This window comes from Vipera berus (assembly GCF_964194415.1).
Source record: "Vipera berus genome assembly, chromosome: 1".
NCBI classification, from domain to species: domain Eukaryota; kingdom Metazoa; phylum Chordata; class Lepidosauria; order Squamata; family Viperidae; genus Vipera; species Vipera berus.
The window spans coordinates 286,643,449-286,661,103 of NC_138202.1; the positions used below are offsets into that span (position 1 = coordinate 286,643,449).

The window sequence follows — 17,655 nt, forward strand, 5'->3', positions numbered from 1 at the left end:
AATTTGCGTAAGAAACAATAAACAGTTTAATCAAAACAGTGCCTTTCTGCACATGGATTATAGGGATTAAATTCAGGACTTCTGGATGGAACAAAGCTTGGGAAGCGAAAAAGTAGTTTTCAGCTCTCACAGGTAATCGTCAACTCACAAACATTCGTTTAGTGATCATTCAGTGTTACAACGGCACTGGAAAAAGTGACTTACAACCATTTTTCACACTTATGACCATTGCACCATCACCGTGGTCACGTGATCAAATTTTGGAAGCTTGGTAACTGGCATGTATTTATGATGGTTTCATTTTTCTGGAGTTATGTGATCCCCTTTTGCGACCTTCTGACAAGCAAAATCAATGGGGTAGCCAGATTCACTTAAGAACTATGTTACTAACTTAACTGCAGTGATTCATTTAACAACTGTGGCAAGTAAGGTCATAAAATGAGGCAAAACTTAACTGTTTTGCTTAGCAACAGAAATTATGGGCTCAGTTGTGATGGGAAGTCGAGGACTACCTGCATTTTCCTCTTACTTACTCATTATTTATCCTTTTGCTTATTCATTTTAAGACCTTATGTTTTCTCTTAATTGCCCTGCTAGCTCAGATTGGTATCACCATAGATATAAATCATATACATACACTAGGACAGGGGTCTGCAACCCTGACAACTTTAAGACTTGTGGACTTCATGGCTGAGGAATTCTGGGAGCTGAAGTCCATAAATCTTAGAGTTGTCAAGGTTGCAAACCCCTGCACTAGGATATGTGGGATCATTCAGTATCTTCACTTTATCTGCATGGCTAGTCAGAAAAGATCAAGCCACAGAGATGGAGGAAAGAAAACTAATCACTAGGCAGAAAATTTGAACCATTGTGCATTTTTCAGAAAAAGCTCACCCACTAAAAAGCCAGGTTCAGTTCAAAAATATTAAGAATGCATAAAATATCCACATGATTGAACATTTATAATGTTCTCTTAGAAATGTTCTCACAGAAATTAAATTCCTCCCGATCCTGCTGGCCTTTCAAAAGATCCTGAAAACATGGTTTTGCCCTCAGGCACGGGGACCAGGGAATGTGGCAATGCTGGCCAACTAGTTGTTTTGAGTGTTACTGTCAAATGTGGTTACCTCGGCTATGAATTTTATGACGGGTTTTATATGCTTTTGTGTTGTTCTTAATGGTTGTATTGTCAGTTTGATATGTTTGTAAGTCACAGAAGAATACATATGAGATGAGCAGCTGTATAAATTGGAATAATCAAACAAGCAGATGTATGATAAGAATAGAATTTGGAATGTCTTGGTTCCACTAAGGGAACCTCCCACAAGTATTAATGTCAATGCTGTAAACATTGGATGTTCCCGCTCTGTCAGCTGATGAAAATTGCAGCCATTTTCTCTTTGCTTTTAACATGCTTTTTCTGGTATTTAGAAATCAGGTGCAGAAGGGGTGGGGGGATGAAAGCTTGAGCTCAGTTAGCCATAACAATAACACTGCTTTGTGGGAACCCAAGAACAAGCTGATAATGTTTTGGCTGGCTGAGGAGCGAGGGAGAAAGCCTGTGTTTTAGGCTAATTGGAGAATGTGATTTATGACAGCTTACTGGGGGTGGGAATTGCACTTTGTTACTTTGTATGGGGGGGGGAAGGGAATTTAGTGTTTGGGTTCAGCTATGTAGTGCTGATACTTTGTTTCCTGAATAAAATGTTCTTTAAGGAAGAATTATTGCCTTGAAGTTCTTTTGATGGGTTTCATCTATCGAACCATAACAATTAACTTGCTACCTCCAGTCCAAATCAATTTAATGAAACAATTCAGAGACTGGAGAACAGGGGTTTTGTAATAAAGTATCTCACTTCCACTTTCTTGTGAAGAAAAAGGTAATCCCAAAATACAGTCATAGGATGGTGGTAGAAAATAGGGTTACCATATTTGAGCTGTAAACATCTATATGCCCATTAGATGGTAACAATATGTTTATAAAGTTTTTGTAGTTCTCTGTGCCATCTAGTGGTTCAGATTTTTTCACTCTAGATCAGGGGTGTCAAACTGCCAGCTGGTGGGCTGGATGCGTCATCGGGAAACCACACCCACCCCAATGGCGGCAATGGCGAAAATGCTCTGATATGTTGTGCGACGTCACGTGACATCGCGAGTTTGACATGTCTGCTCTAGATAATGGTAGCCGTAGCATTTCACTGCCTAATATAGGGGTGGCAAACTGCTGGCCCATGGGCCGGATGTGGCATGCCAAAACCGCGCCCACCCCATTGCTGCCAATGGAAAAAAAGTTGTGATACGTTGTGACACGTCACATGACATTGCGAGTTTGATACCCCTGGCTTAATAGCTATTAATGACTGATCACTTGTTTGCCTCTTTGCATCTAAAGAAAATATTAATATCACCATTTCAAAAAATAAACTTATTAAAGATAAGAAAAAATATTTGCTTATACAAGGAGGGATGATGAATAGAATACCGGTTTAGTGAAACAAGTAGTTTTTAGTTAAGATTTTGGAATTCACATTTTTTTCCCAGCAGATAAACTGAAATCCTCATACATAGGTTATAAACAATAAGTTGCACCTGTATATGATAAAACTGAAGCATCACCATTAAAACATTGCAAGGATATTTTAAAAACAGATTTATCAGGAAGAATATTATGTAACATAGAGGGGGGAAATGCCCAGTATGATTTTGCAGTATGAGCCAATAACGCCAACTCTGCACTTATTTTTATTCTTCTATCTTTGAGCTTTACTCTGGTTATTTAAAATGACAGTGGCTATTTTAAAATATAAATAGTGGTGTTTACTAACCTAAAACATTGTGCACATTTTGAGTCATTTAATGTTGGATTACATCTATTTTTCACTTTAAAATCTCTTCGTAGTTATGGCAGCAACATGTTAAATGCTATAAGGATCTGTCCAACTTTAATACTCAACATTCCAAACTGAGCTGAATATTCAGCCACGAGCTTCCAGCTGTCAGGTACGATCTCTTTTAAAAATTAACTCCTGGGACAACTGAGCCATTTGGCTTTTCTTCAGTGGCTTCTTACTTTGAATTTTGTTCATACTGCTCAGTCAGGGTGATAATTAGCTCAGTAATTGAATTTCTTCACGAATGGAGTTATTCTACATAAACTCAGTACAAGCCCTCTGGAGTTTGTTGAAAGAAATCCATAAAAATGCTTGGCATCTTCTGCAGGGAACCAGTACGTTCTGAAAGAGTCCTCTGTTTTTTTTTAAAAAAAACCACATTTTTTCTTTAAGATGGTTAGAAAAATAAATGGAACGGTATTTTTCGTACAATATTATTTCATGTCACACCTGCATTCCTATCGTGATGAGACATCCTCTATTACATCATTAACCTGAATAACATTCTAATTTCCCAATATGCTTTTATGACATCTTGTTTAAAAGTCAGAAAAGTCAGGGACAGATCCATACACTCAATATTTTTGTGGTGTCCTGTTGTGATTATTAAGAAAGGGAAAGTCAGTCTCCTCATGTTCAAAGTTATTACATTGCTTATTAGGATTCTCATATATGGCTGTACTAAATCAGATGACCACTAGCTGGCAACAAAATGATCAAGTACGCTGTTTCTCAAGCTTGACAACTTTTAAGATCTGTGGACTTCAATTCCCACCATGTCTGGCTCGGGAATTCGAGAGCTGACGTGTATACATCTTAATGTTGCTAAGGTTCAGAAACATTGATCTAGAAGACTTGAATTCTGTGTGGCTATCTAGTGGTCACCCCAATTTGTGTGTGTGATGGTGTATGAGAAAGACCTTGGGAGACTGGGGCCAAGAGATGGGAACAGTCAGTTTAGAGACAATATAGCCTGCAACTGGATAGTGGGCAGAGCAAGAGGTTCAAAAGGAACCAAGTTTCTTGAACTGTAAAGGAGACAGGGGAAGAGAGTTTCTTATTCTCACAGGATAAACCAGATAGGATTTAAAACCGGGTGAGCTAATTACTCTTTATTGTAAAGCCACATTGAATCTTTTGCCCTATCAAAACTATTCAGTTGTGGGCTATGCTGTTTCTTATTTGGCCCTTGGCTCATCTCTTGCTCCAGTTTCCCAAGGTCTTTTCCACATACCAGCACAATATGGTATTAAAATCTGGCAACCCTAATGCTTACTATTTACTCATATATACAACTCCATGTTTGTAAAAAATAAAGTTTAATAATATATGGGGTTCTTTATGTTCTTTTCCTGTAATTTTATTTCTAAATTGTAAGTATTCATTTCTTCTCAAAGTCCCTGTCTCTTACAAGAGGTATTCTGCTTTTACTTATAGTTTACTTTTTGAAACTTAAGTCTGTCATGCTGCTTTACTTGAAAAGACATCTTCTGATTCTCCCCCTTCTCTGACTTTGCTACCTTTGACCCTTACAATTGATTGAACATGTACATGGCTAAGAAAGGGATCAGGATCTTGGATCTGCTTCCAATTCCTATTCATCATCATGCTTTGCCAACTAGGTTTATATGCAAAACATATTAATGAAGGCAAAAATGGGAAAAAAGGAAAGGAAAGGGGTATACATTTTAATGGTCAAATTACTATATTTTTATTTCTGTGATTCTTAGTGTTTTCTTAAAGCTCACAAAGCTTCCATTTATTTACTTTTGTCAATTACAGGCACTAATTCAAAACTAATATACTACTCACCCTGCTTTCCATTGTACATTATATTTTCTGGGTTTTCTATGTTAGATACTTTAGATCAATCAAAATCAATCTACACTTGACTTATTCTTCAAGTAACATTTGGAATACCCATGTATCACGTAACCAAGCCCAATTTTTTGACATTTTTTAATGGCAGGCATTAAGTGGACACAATGGTTGTTAAGTGAAAAACAGTTGTCATAAAGCAAATCAATTTTGGGTGGGGTTTTTTCCTGGAAACTAGCAAAAAAGGTCACAAATTGTGGTCACATGACTACATCACAAATGACTGTAAAGATGAACTGGTTGCCAAGTGCCCCAAATGTGATCATGTGACTCTGGGGAGAGGCGTGGCTATGGCAACTTCAAAAACAGGTCCTCATTAACTTTTGTGGGGTCTGTCATAACATAGAACAATTGTTAGACAATCAGTCATAAGATGAGGACTAACTGTATATATGTATATCTATATCTATATCTATCTATATATTGTGGTATATAGTACCTTTTTGAGACTGCTTTTTACAAACCATGCTGTAGTTTCACAAGCAACAACAAGAACAATAGCAATAAAGCAGACAGCTCATGGCTGAACCTTTTATTAAACTATCTGCCAAAAGGGGGGGAAATGTTAATTTGTTTATAAAGTGATATGACTACAAGCTATAGTATTTTGATTTTCTAAAATAAAGAACAAATCAAAGAATATGTCAAATAAAAAGAAGACATTCACAGTCATGGAAACAAAGGCAGTTTCAGCGTAGCACTGACATATTTGACTCTTTGCCTGCAGTGGAATGTTGCGGTTTAATGGATAGAAATATGCCATGCTGAGAGGAAATGTTGCTGTAGCAGTGAGGGATAAGAAAATGGTGACGCTTCAGAAATTACTAAATTACATATCCCATTATTCCTTATTTTGATTATGATGACTAAGGTCAATTAGCATTGCAGTCCCAAAACATTTAGAGAACCATATGCTTTTCATTTGAGTACAATAACTCAATTGGCCAAATTTTACTCTATCTTCATTCCCATGGAAGCAGCATAAGAAATGTTTTATTAACCCACAGCAAGTTTCTAATCGGGCAGTATAGGGTAAAGGTCACCTCACATCATGGCCAAATGTGCCAGGTGTCTAGTGGTAAAGGGCTGAAGACGTGGCTTTGCCAGTTGGTTTGGGGCCCCAGTGGGGGAACAGCACAATGGAGACGGTTGATTGATAACAGATCCCACCTCTCCCCCACACACACACTCCACACCCACCCTTCCCATGTGTCTTTGGTTTTAAAGTTTGATTTTAACTTTTTAGGATTTAGCTTTGATGTAACTGTAAGTTACCCTATGGTATGATGGGTGGCCAATAAATTTTATAAATAAAATAAAATAAAATAAAACAAAATCCTTCAGTGTTGGAGCACTCAAAACGTCTAGAGGCAAGTAGTTCCACTGATTAATTGTTCTAACTATGAAGAAATTTCTCCTTAGTTCTAGGTTCGTTCTCTCCTTGATTAGTTTCTTGTCTTGTTTCTTGTCTCAGTTGCTTCTCGTCTTGCCTTCCGGTGTTTTGGAGAATAGCTTGACCCCCTCTCAGATCCCCTCTGCTGAAGAATTTCAGCTACCAGGTCCAGGAGAAGAGCATTTCCTGCTGTGGCCCCACGCTAGAAAATATTCTCTTGCTGGAGGTGAGGTCGGCCCCCACAGCTAGCCTGTGGCCCTGATAGGAGTATTCTATGTCCAGTATAGGTGGCAGGAAAAAGAGAAGATTCCCACCCCACCTCAACTCTTTTTAGGACAAAGTTGAAGTATCTCTTTCTTAACTAGAGATCTACAGATCTCTAGCAAGGAAGGGGCTACGGGCTATATAGATTTACAGATCTGTAAATCCATATGTGATGGTACATTTTAACTAGACTCCTGGTGATCAAGGAAATGCTGCTTTTATCATTTGCTCAACTGCAGGAATACTCCTATCAATACCTTTGTACCTAACAGTCCACAGAAATAGTCATTTAGCATTATATATTATATAAACATATTATATTAACATGGGCAAATACATCAGGAAGTGATTAAGTGACAAACAATTTCATTAATAATTTAAGAAGCCTGCCATCAAAGCAGTTGCAAAATAGATTTAGTAGATTAAAAATAAATTCAGGGGAAAAATTGCTAGATGAAAGTAGAAGGTGAATACACACTGAGAAAAAATAATGGCTAAGAAGCAAGAAAGCAAAACTCCAGTTATATTATCAATAGACTGTCCTAGTGACAAATAGCAGGAATAGCCATTTGGCCTCTTTGAAGGACAGCCTGTGATTAGTGTTATTATTTTATATTTTTGGTCTTTGACTGCAGGTCAATAAAACGTATTGATATAAATATAAAGCCCTGAAACATTTAGGAAATGTAATTTTAAAGATAGAGGGGGAAAAAAATCAGTCCAGCTATAATTTATCAGGAAGTAAAGTGTGTCTAGCAAGTTCAATAACCATTCTGGATACTTGGATCTAAGGAATTGATTCAAATAACTGTCAGCTCTGCAAGATAAAGCAGACTAAGAAACCAATTCTATATAAATCAGGACTACTTTCATTGCAACAGCTACAGTAATAGAATTTTGAGAGACTTAAATGTGCTTCTACCCTCCTCACTTTATTTTTAAGTGAACCAGAGAGGGGACAAAGATGTTTTCTTAAGTTACTTTCTTGGTGCGCCAGTTGTGCCCCTTTTTGGACCGAGATGCCCTATGCACGGTTACCCATGCCCTCGTCACTTCTCGCCTGGATTACTGCAATGCTCTTTACAAGAGCACCCAGAGGCTTCAACTGGTGCAAAATGCAGCCGTGCGGGTGCTTATGGGAGTATCTCGGTACTCCCATGTTACACCACTCCTGCGTGAGCTGCATTGGCTTCCGGTTACCCTCCGAGTGCGATTCAAGGTGCTGGTAATAACCTTTAAAGCCCTACATGGCTTAGGCCTGGGGTACTTGCGAGACCACCTGCTGCCATTCTCAACCTCCCATCACCTGGTTCACTCCCACAGAGTTGGCCTCCTCAGGATGCTGTCGGCCAGGCAATGCCGGCTGGTGACCCCCAGGGGGAGAGCCTTCTCTGTGGGCACGCTGACCCTCTGGAATAAACTACCCCCGGAGCTGCGGACAGCCCCTGACCTTCGGTCCTTCCACCATGACCTGAAGACCTGGTTGTTCCAACAAGTGGGCCTGGACTGACTACGGTTTTTAATTAGGCTTTTTACTGGGTTAAATTGTCTTGTAATTATTGCATCTATTGTTTAATTCTTTTTTAAAAAAAATACTTTATGTTTTTTAATTTTTATGGTTGTGAGCCGCCCTGAGTCCTCAGGGAGAAGGGCGGCATATAAATTTAATCAAATCAAATCAAATCCCTCTTATTCGACCCTTGCTTTGGCAGTGGTTCCACTTCCTGTTATTCAAGGCCACTCCCTATGCCCACTACAATGACAGATCCACTCATGAATCCCTTGTTCAAAAATTGCCTTTCCCTGCAGACTGGCTTAATTTGCCACCTAAAACATCAGTGCTCACAGGCAGCTTCTGATTCTAATAATTTTATAGTGGTGAGTTCTTTAATGGTGCTATGTGGGATTTCATTTACTTGTAATTAATAAAGAGTTTCCTTATTAATCTACTGACCATGGCATCAGAGTTCTGCATTCATCTTTTGCCAATGTTTTACCTAGAAAATGTGACCTGAAAGTAGCATTTCCCCAGGAGGGAAGATGGGAAGAAGATCGTAGGCTGTAGTATCATATCAAATCATTGGATCCTCTAGATTTTGTCTTGGAATATCCTCGATCAAGAATAATGAGAGTCCACAAGCGGGGAGTAAGGTGTGAAAGAGTCCTGGAGTAGGTGTCTCTTGCTTTTTGATATAGAACTATTTGGGAATTGTCTGATACTGTAACAGTAGATGGGAATGACCTCGGGAAACAGGAGGAAGAGCTGCACAGAAACAGAAGAGGTGTATGAAACAACTCAGAAGGGACCCTCCCTAGTTTTATGGAAAACAAAAGTGGAAATAAATGCTATCAGACTTGCAAGATTCTGTTACTGTAGCCTTACATAAAGATAGTACTACCGTTAACGGTTTCTACTTCTTGTCTGGATTGTCTCAAAGGGCTAAAAAAATACCATCTAGATTACACGACTGATAAACAGATCTGAAATGCTCAAACAGCTTCTGTCTCAGCAAGCATCTTTACTGCCCAGACCTGCCCAGATATACTTCACACAGAGACCTAAATAATTCAACGCTCTATTTCCTGATTTATGACAAACTTTTAAAACATTGCCAAAAATTTACAGCATTTACTGAAAACTCAAGTTTTTTTTTTAGGAGCCAAATATTCTGCGATCCAGTCTACCTTTTAGAGCAGAGTGGACAAACAATGGACCTCATGAGGCTCCACAGCACCCATATGAAACTTCCACTTTTTGTTGTGATGGGAGGGTAAGCTTAAAATTGGTTTTTCAACCTCACAGAAAGTTTAAGGTATCCATTGCAGGTCTCTAAAATCCTTTCAATATTAGGCCATTTTTTTTTAATTTGGGGAGTATTCGAGGGGCAAAATGAAGCGCATTTTGTCCCTAGCCCTTCCCCAAACAAAAAAATACAACATGGTCTTGTATTTTTAATTTTGGTCACTCTGATGATGTCATTATTTCACTAGTATGCTCCTGTGACAATACCTTCAAAATAATACAGGAGAAAAGTGATTCCTCGGACTGAAAAAGGATTGACCACTTCTGTTTAACAACAAACATGGCAGCCTTAAAAAAATACATTGTAAACTTTCCTCCTCTACTGTTTTCCCCATTGACCACCTCCACAAGAGTGGTTAAAACATGCAGTGGAGTTACGGTTCCAGATTGGATAATTAGGTGAAGGGAAGTGATACCAGACAAAAAAGTTGAAAACTACTTAATGCCTCAAGACCAATTATATCTGAAGCACCAATTCCTTATCTGCATCAGTTTTGTTTGTTTTTTAAAAAAAGGTCAAAATGCGTGTAATGTATAGATCTTCCATGTCACAAATTGTTGGGTTCTTACTGTCCTGATGCATATCATTAATGTACAATCCAAAGCAAGGAAACAGTTACTTTCATTCATGCTTTTGCTGGAAAAACGTATTTTATTGGATCAGATTTAAAACATTCATTCAAGAAAGTAAAAAAGAGCCAAATAAGATTGTCTAGGGTAGTACAAGGCTAGCAGAAATAGTTCCAGCGCTGTGTGCTTTGCGTACCCTTGAAAATACCTCAGCTCTGGTATTTAGATTGATATTCCTTTTCAAACAGTTAAACAAAGTATTTAATAAACACGCAAAATTACTATTATTTTAAGTGAGATTGATTGTCTAAGTCAGGGGTTCCCAAACGGGGGTACTCGCAACCCCTGGGGGTGTGAGATGATATTGCAGGGGATGCGAAAACTTGGGTTTAGAAGTTTCAAAATTATAGTGTATATGCATAATTCGTTAATTTGAACTTTTGTAAGGGGTGCGAGAATATATCAGAAGCATTCTAGGGGTGCAGGGTATAGAAAAGGTTGGGAGCCACTGGCCTAAGCGCTTTCTCTTGTTATTTAATCTATGATACACTCCATGGATGTAGATATTTTAAGCCTACAAGAATTTCCAGTCATCATCATTGTGAAATCTGGGAATTATCATTCCATCAAAATTAGTGTGCACCCGGCTAGGAGTTTAGACATCATTGATAATATATATCATGTAATGTTGAGAGTTCACATCTAATGATTGAGGCAATGTGCAATATTCAGGGCAGGGTTCCCGATCTGCTCCCTGTGGAGACATCTAGCCAGTCACGCCTTTCAATAAACTGCATTCTACTTCCCTTTAACCTTACATTTTTGCACTTGTGCAACCTTATATTTAAACAGCCTGTCGTCATTCCAAAGGCAATTACCATGCTTGTGCTTTTCTACATCAACAGCGGTTCCCTCAAATTTGCTTTTCATTTTCTCTCATGCATGAACTGCTTTGTCTAGTTACTCCAAGATCAGCACTTGAGGAACAAGTTCACAATATAGAATTTAAAAAGCTGACTCTAGGATTGCAAAGTATGTCAGATTTAAAACTAGAACATGAAACCCTTTTCTATCCTATCCCAATATGCAAGTGCTTTCTTTAAAGTTCCTTTGATATTCACCCACACAGACTGTTAAGGATAACTCCATTGCCTAAAACTACCTAAGCCAATTTTTTGTTATTGTTCACATTACATTGCTCTTCAGGGACAAACATTGCAGGAAATAGATCCTGTTTCTATTTCAGTTTTCAGCATTTGGGGAAATCAAAGTGCCTGCAGCTCTTTAGGATTAAAGAAGGTACAGAGAGAAAAGGCGCAGGAGATTCGATATCTCATGGTTCCATAACTAGATTTGATTCTTTCCTTCCTTTCTCAGGATGGACAACAACATGTGGGTGATAATTTTTTTAAACTGAAGCAGAAAGCAATTCAAAATGAGTAAATTATTCTCACAAACTATGATTAACAATGCAACTACATGTGCATATGCACCATTGAACTCATTACAGGAAAGGAATGTATTCCACCAGGAACGTCTTTTGAACAAATGCTTTGAAGTGAAGGCTGTCAGCCAATTAAAGAAATCGAAATTAATTGTATGAAAATGGATTGATTAATCAATTCCATCTGCACACAGAAAGCATTCTCTCTGGCTTTAGAGGATGTAAGCATCTGTCAAAACGTGAGACAAGAAAAGGAACATCTCTTATAAAATGGCACTTTGCCACAGTGGATTTTGCATCAGTGTTTTTGTTAAGATTGTTTTTTAAAAATAAATAAATAAATAAATCTTATGCTTGTTGAATAGGACCAAAATATATTATGAATTTATATAGCAAACTATTGAAATAAACATAAAAAATTAACCTTATAGCCAGTTACAAATTAGTAATATATGTGTGAGAAACCACAACTGGTGTTTCAAATGGCCCGATAGACCTGGCTCTTTGCCCAGGACTTTGACAAGCAAGGTTGAAGCCCCCTCCTTTCCCCCCCACTTTTCTTTGTTCTTATCTGGGTTTATTATCTCTGCCACCTTTGTTTCTTTTTTGTTTTGCGTTGTTTTCTTGTTTTAAACATTTCTAACAGTTTGTAAACTACCCACAGTCGCTAGGAGTTGGGTAGCCTATAAATTTAAAAAATAATAATTCGTTTATTTCATTAACCTTGCACAAGTATTTTATTTATTTATTTTACATGTTAAATTTATTTGCTGCTCTTTTCATATCCGCCCGACGCTCTTCCCTCTTGAGGCAGCATCGCTCCCCGGCTCCTAAGGAGTCCTCGGGGATGCTGCCTCAAGAGGGAAGAGCGTCGGGTCCTGCCGGCTCCCGCCCGACGCTCTTCCCTCTTGAGGCAGCATCCCCGAGGACTCCTTAGGAGCCGGGGAGCAATGCTTTCTCAAGAGGGAAGAGCGTCGGGCGGGAGCCGGCAGGGCAGTCCTGCGCACGTGCGCGCTCCCCAGCTGCTAAGGAGTGCTCCTTAACAGCTGGGGAGCGCGCGCGTGTGCAGGACTGCCCTGCCAGTTCCCGCCAGACGCCAGCCTGCCCTGCTTCCTCCACAGTGAGAGGGGAGGGCGTGCCTTCCCGGGCTCGCTGATTTTCCGCCGTATAAGATGAAAAATCTTGAAAATCATCTCAAAAGTTGGGGGGTCGTCTTATACGCCCAGTCGTCTTATACGCCGGAAAATACAGTATTTATGTTTCTGTGCTGCTGCACAGAATCTGGCCACCTGCGCCGTGATCTCTGCCTGCTAACTGGAGTACCTTGCTAGACCTAATATCAATCTTGCAAGTCTAAAAGTACCCTTCCCTTCTTCTCCTGTCTCCCAAGGTCGTTCCCACATATTATTACAGGAAGGGAGGGGGAAAAATTGAGAGGTGGCTTCCCTGGAAGAAGGGAAATGGACCCAGAGGGACGAGAGCTCCACTCCAAGACTAAGAATGAGGAGAAAGAAAAACCCAGCTCGCTGTGGGCAGCAACTTCACTCAACACCCCAGAGGGGAAGGAAGGGATCAATTGTCAGTGGAAAAACCCTGATCTCTGGAGAATGACTGAGCTGTAGACCCTGGGAACTGTTCTTCCCCCAAAGGAGAGGCAGGAGGTGAAGCACTTCCAGAAGGAGATCAAACCACATTGAGCACACTACAGTCCATCCCATTCCAGTCCATCCCTTTCTTCTCCTTCTCCTTCTCCCTCCCTGCCTCCCTCCCTCCTTCTCTCTCTCTCTCTCTCTCTCTCTCATCAAACCCAGCAATTGGAGAGGGAGGGAGGGAGGGAGAGAGAGAAAGGGAGGGGGAGGAATCAGCCTCCTAAAGAGATTTAGGAGGAAACCTGACACCAGTATTAAATACCTGTTGCACCTGTTGTTATTGCCTGCTGTAAATAATGTGATAGTATACAGCAAAAAGGGTAGAAACCTCCACGGTAATGTTTTCCCCTATCAGTTGTCACCCTTGCAAAACAATAAACCTCTGGTTCAAAAAGGAACCCTGCTACATTGGGACAATCATGTCTGTTGAAACATTAACATTAACTGGCTAATAACATACGATAATCCCTGTTGATTTCAAATGCCACAAGGCCAGAATGATTTCATTTCTAGCTGTAGCTGTTGAATCAATAACTGTTAGCATTTAGGGTAGTCATAGCTCTCAAACTGCTCCTTCAGAGTTTCACTGCCTTTTGCAAACACAGAGATGTGAAGTGACAACTCTATTCTGATTGTTTAAATATACAAATATTTTTTAAACAAAATGGCTAACAGTCCGTCCACAACCATTAGCGAAATGCACCGTGAACAATCGCAAAGGGAGTAATCCCCACAGTCTGCAGAAAGCTCTAGAATATTGTGAACTACATTCCATTTAAACTGCACATTTTGAATAAAAAAGAGAATACGTTTATAATACTTTTATCTTACTTGTAATTTCTTTCCCAGAACTTGACTGGTCTGGCATATGATGTGAGAAAAATGACACTCCCTAGAAATGGACTCAAGGGAGTAGAAAAGATTGCAGTAGCCAGAGTCTGACAGAAAAGCATTGCAGAGTCTGAAAGCTTCAAGTTAAGGTAGCATAAATAGATTTCACTGGATTTTACAATGCTCTTTAAGGTGCTTCCTGACTTACTTAATTTCCTTTCCAAAAGACAAGTGCAGCAAAGTAATGGGTAACAGCTAAAGAACCAAGAACTGTGATTTATTTAGAATTCGATGTAATGAAAATATTGAAGCTACAACACAATGAACTCATAATTCATGTTAATTTGGGACAGAAAGTCATAATTAAGTGCAAGTGAGGAAAAGGCACAGGAAACCAATGGAAAAGATTAGTGGAAGGCAGCAAAACTCTAGAGCAGTGGTAGGCAACCCTGGCTCTTTTATGACTCGTGGACTTTAACTCCCAGAATTCCTGAGCCATGCTGGCTCAGGAATTCTGGGAGTTGAAGTCCACGAGTCATAAATGAGCCAAGGTTGTCTACCCCTGCTCTAGAGGAAGTCCACGTCAAATAGTGAAATGAGCAACTAATAGTGTGAATATTACAGGTCCCTCTGCAATCACAGTTGGCCTATGGATCTCTCTGCCTCTAGTAAGTTGAACATTTATCCTTGAAGTTAATTACTGCTATCTTATCATGGGCTTTTCTTAAAAATAGTGTTTTTAAATTCAAATATATACAACCCTAACCCATATAAATATCTATGGAAATTCCTAGTCATCGAGGTCATTGTGGTCCCAAAGGTGCTTTTTCAAGAGGCAACTGGACTTTCAGCTCAGAGCTGAAGAAGCTTCTTGGATGAGAAGTGAAATGTCTTCAAAAAAAAAGAAGTCCAGTTGCCTCTTGAAAAAGCAGCTTTGGGACAACCCATATAAATGCTCCCCTGAAATGAAAGGAAAAAGGCTTGCAAATTACTGATTAAGAAAACCAAATAAATACAATGTAATCTGCCAGAGTACTGTAAGTGACAACCTTTAAAAAGCATTTTTCCTGTCATTTAGGAAGTATTTCATCTAGTGTGTAAATACAGAACCTTAGAGGGGAAAAGACTTTTCTCAACTTGGCAGAAATTGGTTTATACAATTTGTGAAAGTATCAGGGACATACTCTCCTTTTTTTAAAAAAATTACACAACAGATAATGAAACCCATTTCTCATTTCCTATCTTACCTTACTTTTATCTATTTAATAACAAATTTCATTTTCCCAAGTACTGTACCTAGCTAATCCTCTTGGCATGATGTACTTTAAAAGGGAACAAAACAAACGAAACAAAATAATGGCGGTCTATATAAATTACTCACAGGCCTCAGGCTGAATACGCAACAAAACAGCAAACAGTTTTCTTAAAAGGATATGAGGAATTGCAAAGAGCTGAGCAAACACATGGAAAGATGAGCCCCAGGCAATCTGCCAAGGAGCAATATAAGTCATTATGAACTGTAATTTCTGTAGTAGATCCCACAGCTGAAAATGAAAGAGAGAGAGAGAGAAAAAAATGATGATAGCATCCATAAAGTCTATTTAAAAAAACAACACTAAGCACTTTGGTTTCTGTATTTACTACAAATGTACAAAGATTCTTCCTACACAATTATACTTAGAGGTTGATTCAATTCAATCATCAAAATTGAATTCTTTTTTATAATCTGAGGACAATTAGCCAGAATAATCTCATGAAATATGTCTTTTACCAAAAAAATAGATAGAATGGTTCACATTATTTCATTTTTTTAAAAACGGGATTTTCTGTTTTAAAAAGTTATCGTTTGTAACCCATATAATCCCAAACTGAGTGGGACAGGAGCATAAGCCATGATAAATTTTGGGGGGGAAATGTATAAGGATGTTCAACTCCATTTTTATTAGCACATTCCATGCTTCATTGTCCTAAAATGAAATTCATTGTTAGGAAAATAAGGCCAGGCTGCATCCCTCCTGCTTTAAAATAAACTTTTCCCAAGATCTGATGTTGATTGAAGTGCAAGTAGTCCTCAGCTTACAACCATTCTTTTAGTGACCGCTTAAAGTTACAATGGCGCTGAAAAAAGTGACTTACAACCAGTCCTTGCACTTACAACCAGTGCAGCATCCCAGAGTCACGTGATCAAATTTGAGTGCTTGGAAACTGCCATGTATTTACAACAGTTGTTAGTGTCCTGGGGTCATGTGATCACCATTTGCGACCTTCCCAGTCAGCTTCAGCAAGCAAAGTCAATGGGGGAAGCCGGATTTACTTAGCAATTGCGTGAGTCACTTAACTGCAGTGATTTGGTTAACCAATTGTGGCAAAGAAGGTTGCAAAATTGGGCGCAACTCACTTAACAACCACCCTGTTTAACAACAGTAATTCTCTCAATTTTTGTCATAAGTCAAGGACTAGCGATAGCATAAAAGCACTTGTACACATAAACACACATAAACACATGTACACAGAGAGAATTACGGTAGGAGCGGCCTGTGAGAGTAAGGCCATATCTCTATTAATCAAGACAAATGCACTAAAAAAAGTGCTTCTACAAATGGGAATTAGCATATTTTCTCTTCCCTTCCACAAATCCAACTTTTTACAATTCCTTTTCACCAAAGGCAGGGGGAGGAATAGAATTATAACCTTAACCTGGCCTTTTCAGCAAAATCTGCAACTAGACAAATTATATTAGTAAATGAATATTAGTAAACATTATATGACCTTGCTCAATTTACAGAACACCGACCTATACATTTATGTGTCATTACAATTCTTTAGGGTTTCTTTTTAATGCAGAATTCAAAACTCCAAGTTTTACATAACTACATAACTATCGAATGTTATTCTGATTCCATTACTGAGACTGAGTCGTAAAAAAAACCATAGCCAAAGAGAGAAAATATTTGTCAATTTGTGGTACAGTATAATTTCAATTTATCCCTCTAATGTGCATTACTCATGAACAGGCTCAGTGATCTTTCTGCATCTTTAGAGAAAATTGGCCAAGCTAGAGGATTAACAACTAGCTGACACTGATTCCTCTTTGCATGATAGCTTGTTTTTATAACTCCAATTCATAAACATCTCAAGAAACACTATGGGTGTTCCTTTGTCCTCTGTTATTTCTTTATTCTTGAAAATTAGAAGTAGTAGTAGCATTGTTAAAAATAGAAGTGGATGGCCTGCAGAAGACCAGTAGGCTTGCCAGCACTTCTTTGGGGATCTCCAGAGAACTGCCGGGGAGGGCATTTCTGGCATTCAAAAGCGGCAACTAGTCTGAAATTCAGCAGTCAGTGTTAGGACAACCATTAACTCAAGCAATGTGAAAAAAATATTTCTGGATCAATTGGTCGATAGATAACGGATCCAAGAAATTGTGGAAAAAAGTTTTGCACATAAATAAGACTATCAGCTAGACCGTGTTAGTTGAAAATTAGGTGATACCATTTACTCTACGGGGGACCAAATTCTCTTCAGCATGTAATACAATTTCTCAGATTTCCCCTTTGTACCTTACCAAAACTACTCTAGGGAATTTAAGAAATCTACCGTGAAAAAGACTAGAGAAACTTCCACTGATTCAAAGATTCTTCTTGAGATACTTCACTACAATCAGTTGTCACGTCTGAAGAAGTCCCAGCAGGTGGCTTGCGCAGCTGAGCAGATTATGTTGGCAGGTTCATTCTGAAACATTTTTTCATAAAGTATTCTGACAGTTTTTCACCTAACTGACAATCAGAACCAAGCATTCACTTGCCAAAACACACGGACTAAACCAAGCACATCTTGCATTTCAGACTAAGCTAGAGAATATCTGTTGAACAAAAATGTTGAAATCAAAAATAGTATTTTATCTGATTACTGACAAAAAAAGAACATATTAC

The 17,655-nt window shown here is 38.8% G+C and overlaps 1 protein-coding gene across 1 annotated transcript in view; it reads right to left on the reverse strand.

Annotated features, from left to right (window-relative positions):
* Positions 1-17,655, reverse strand: part of PCNX2 (pecanex 2) — a gene marked incomplete at its 5' end in the record, with an annotated part of 105,903 nt that overhangs the window by 24,977 nt on the left and 63,271 nt on the right. Inside the window, 2 exons of the mRNA XM_081313895.1 lie at positions 13,724-13,853; positions 15,159-15,267. Coding sequence (XP_081170021.1) covers positions 13,724-13,853; positions 15,159-15,267 — 239 coding nt within the window. The remainder of the gene's footprint in view (positions 1-13,723; positions 13,854-15,158; positions 15,268-17,655) is intronic.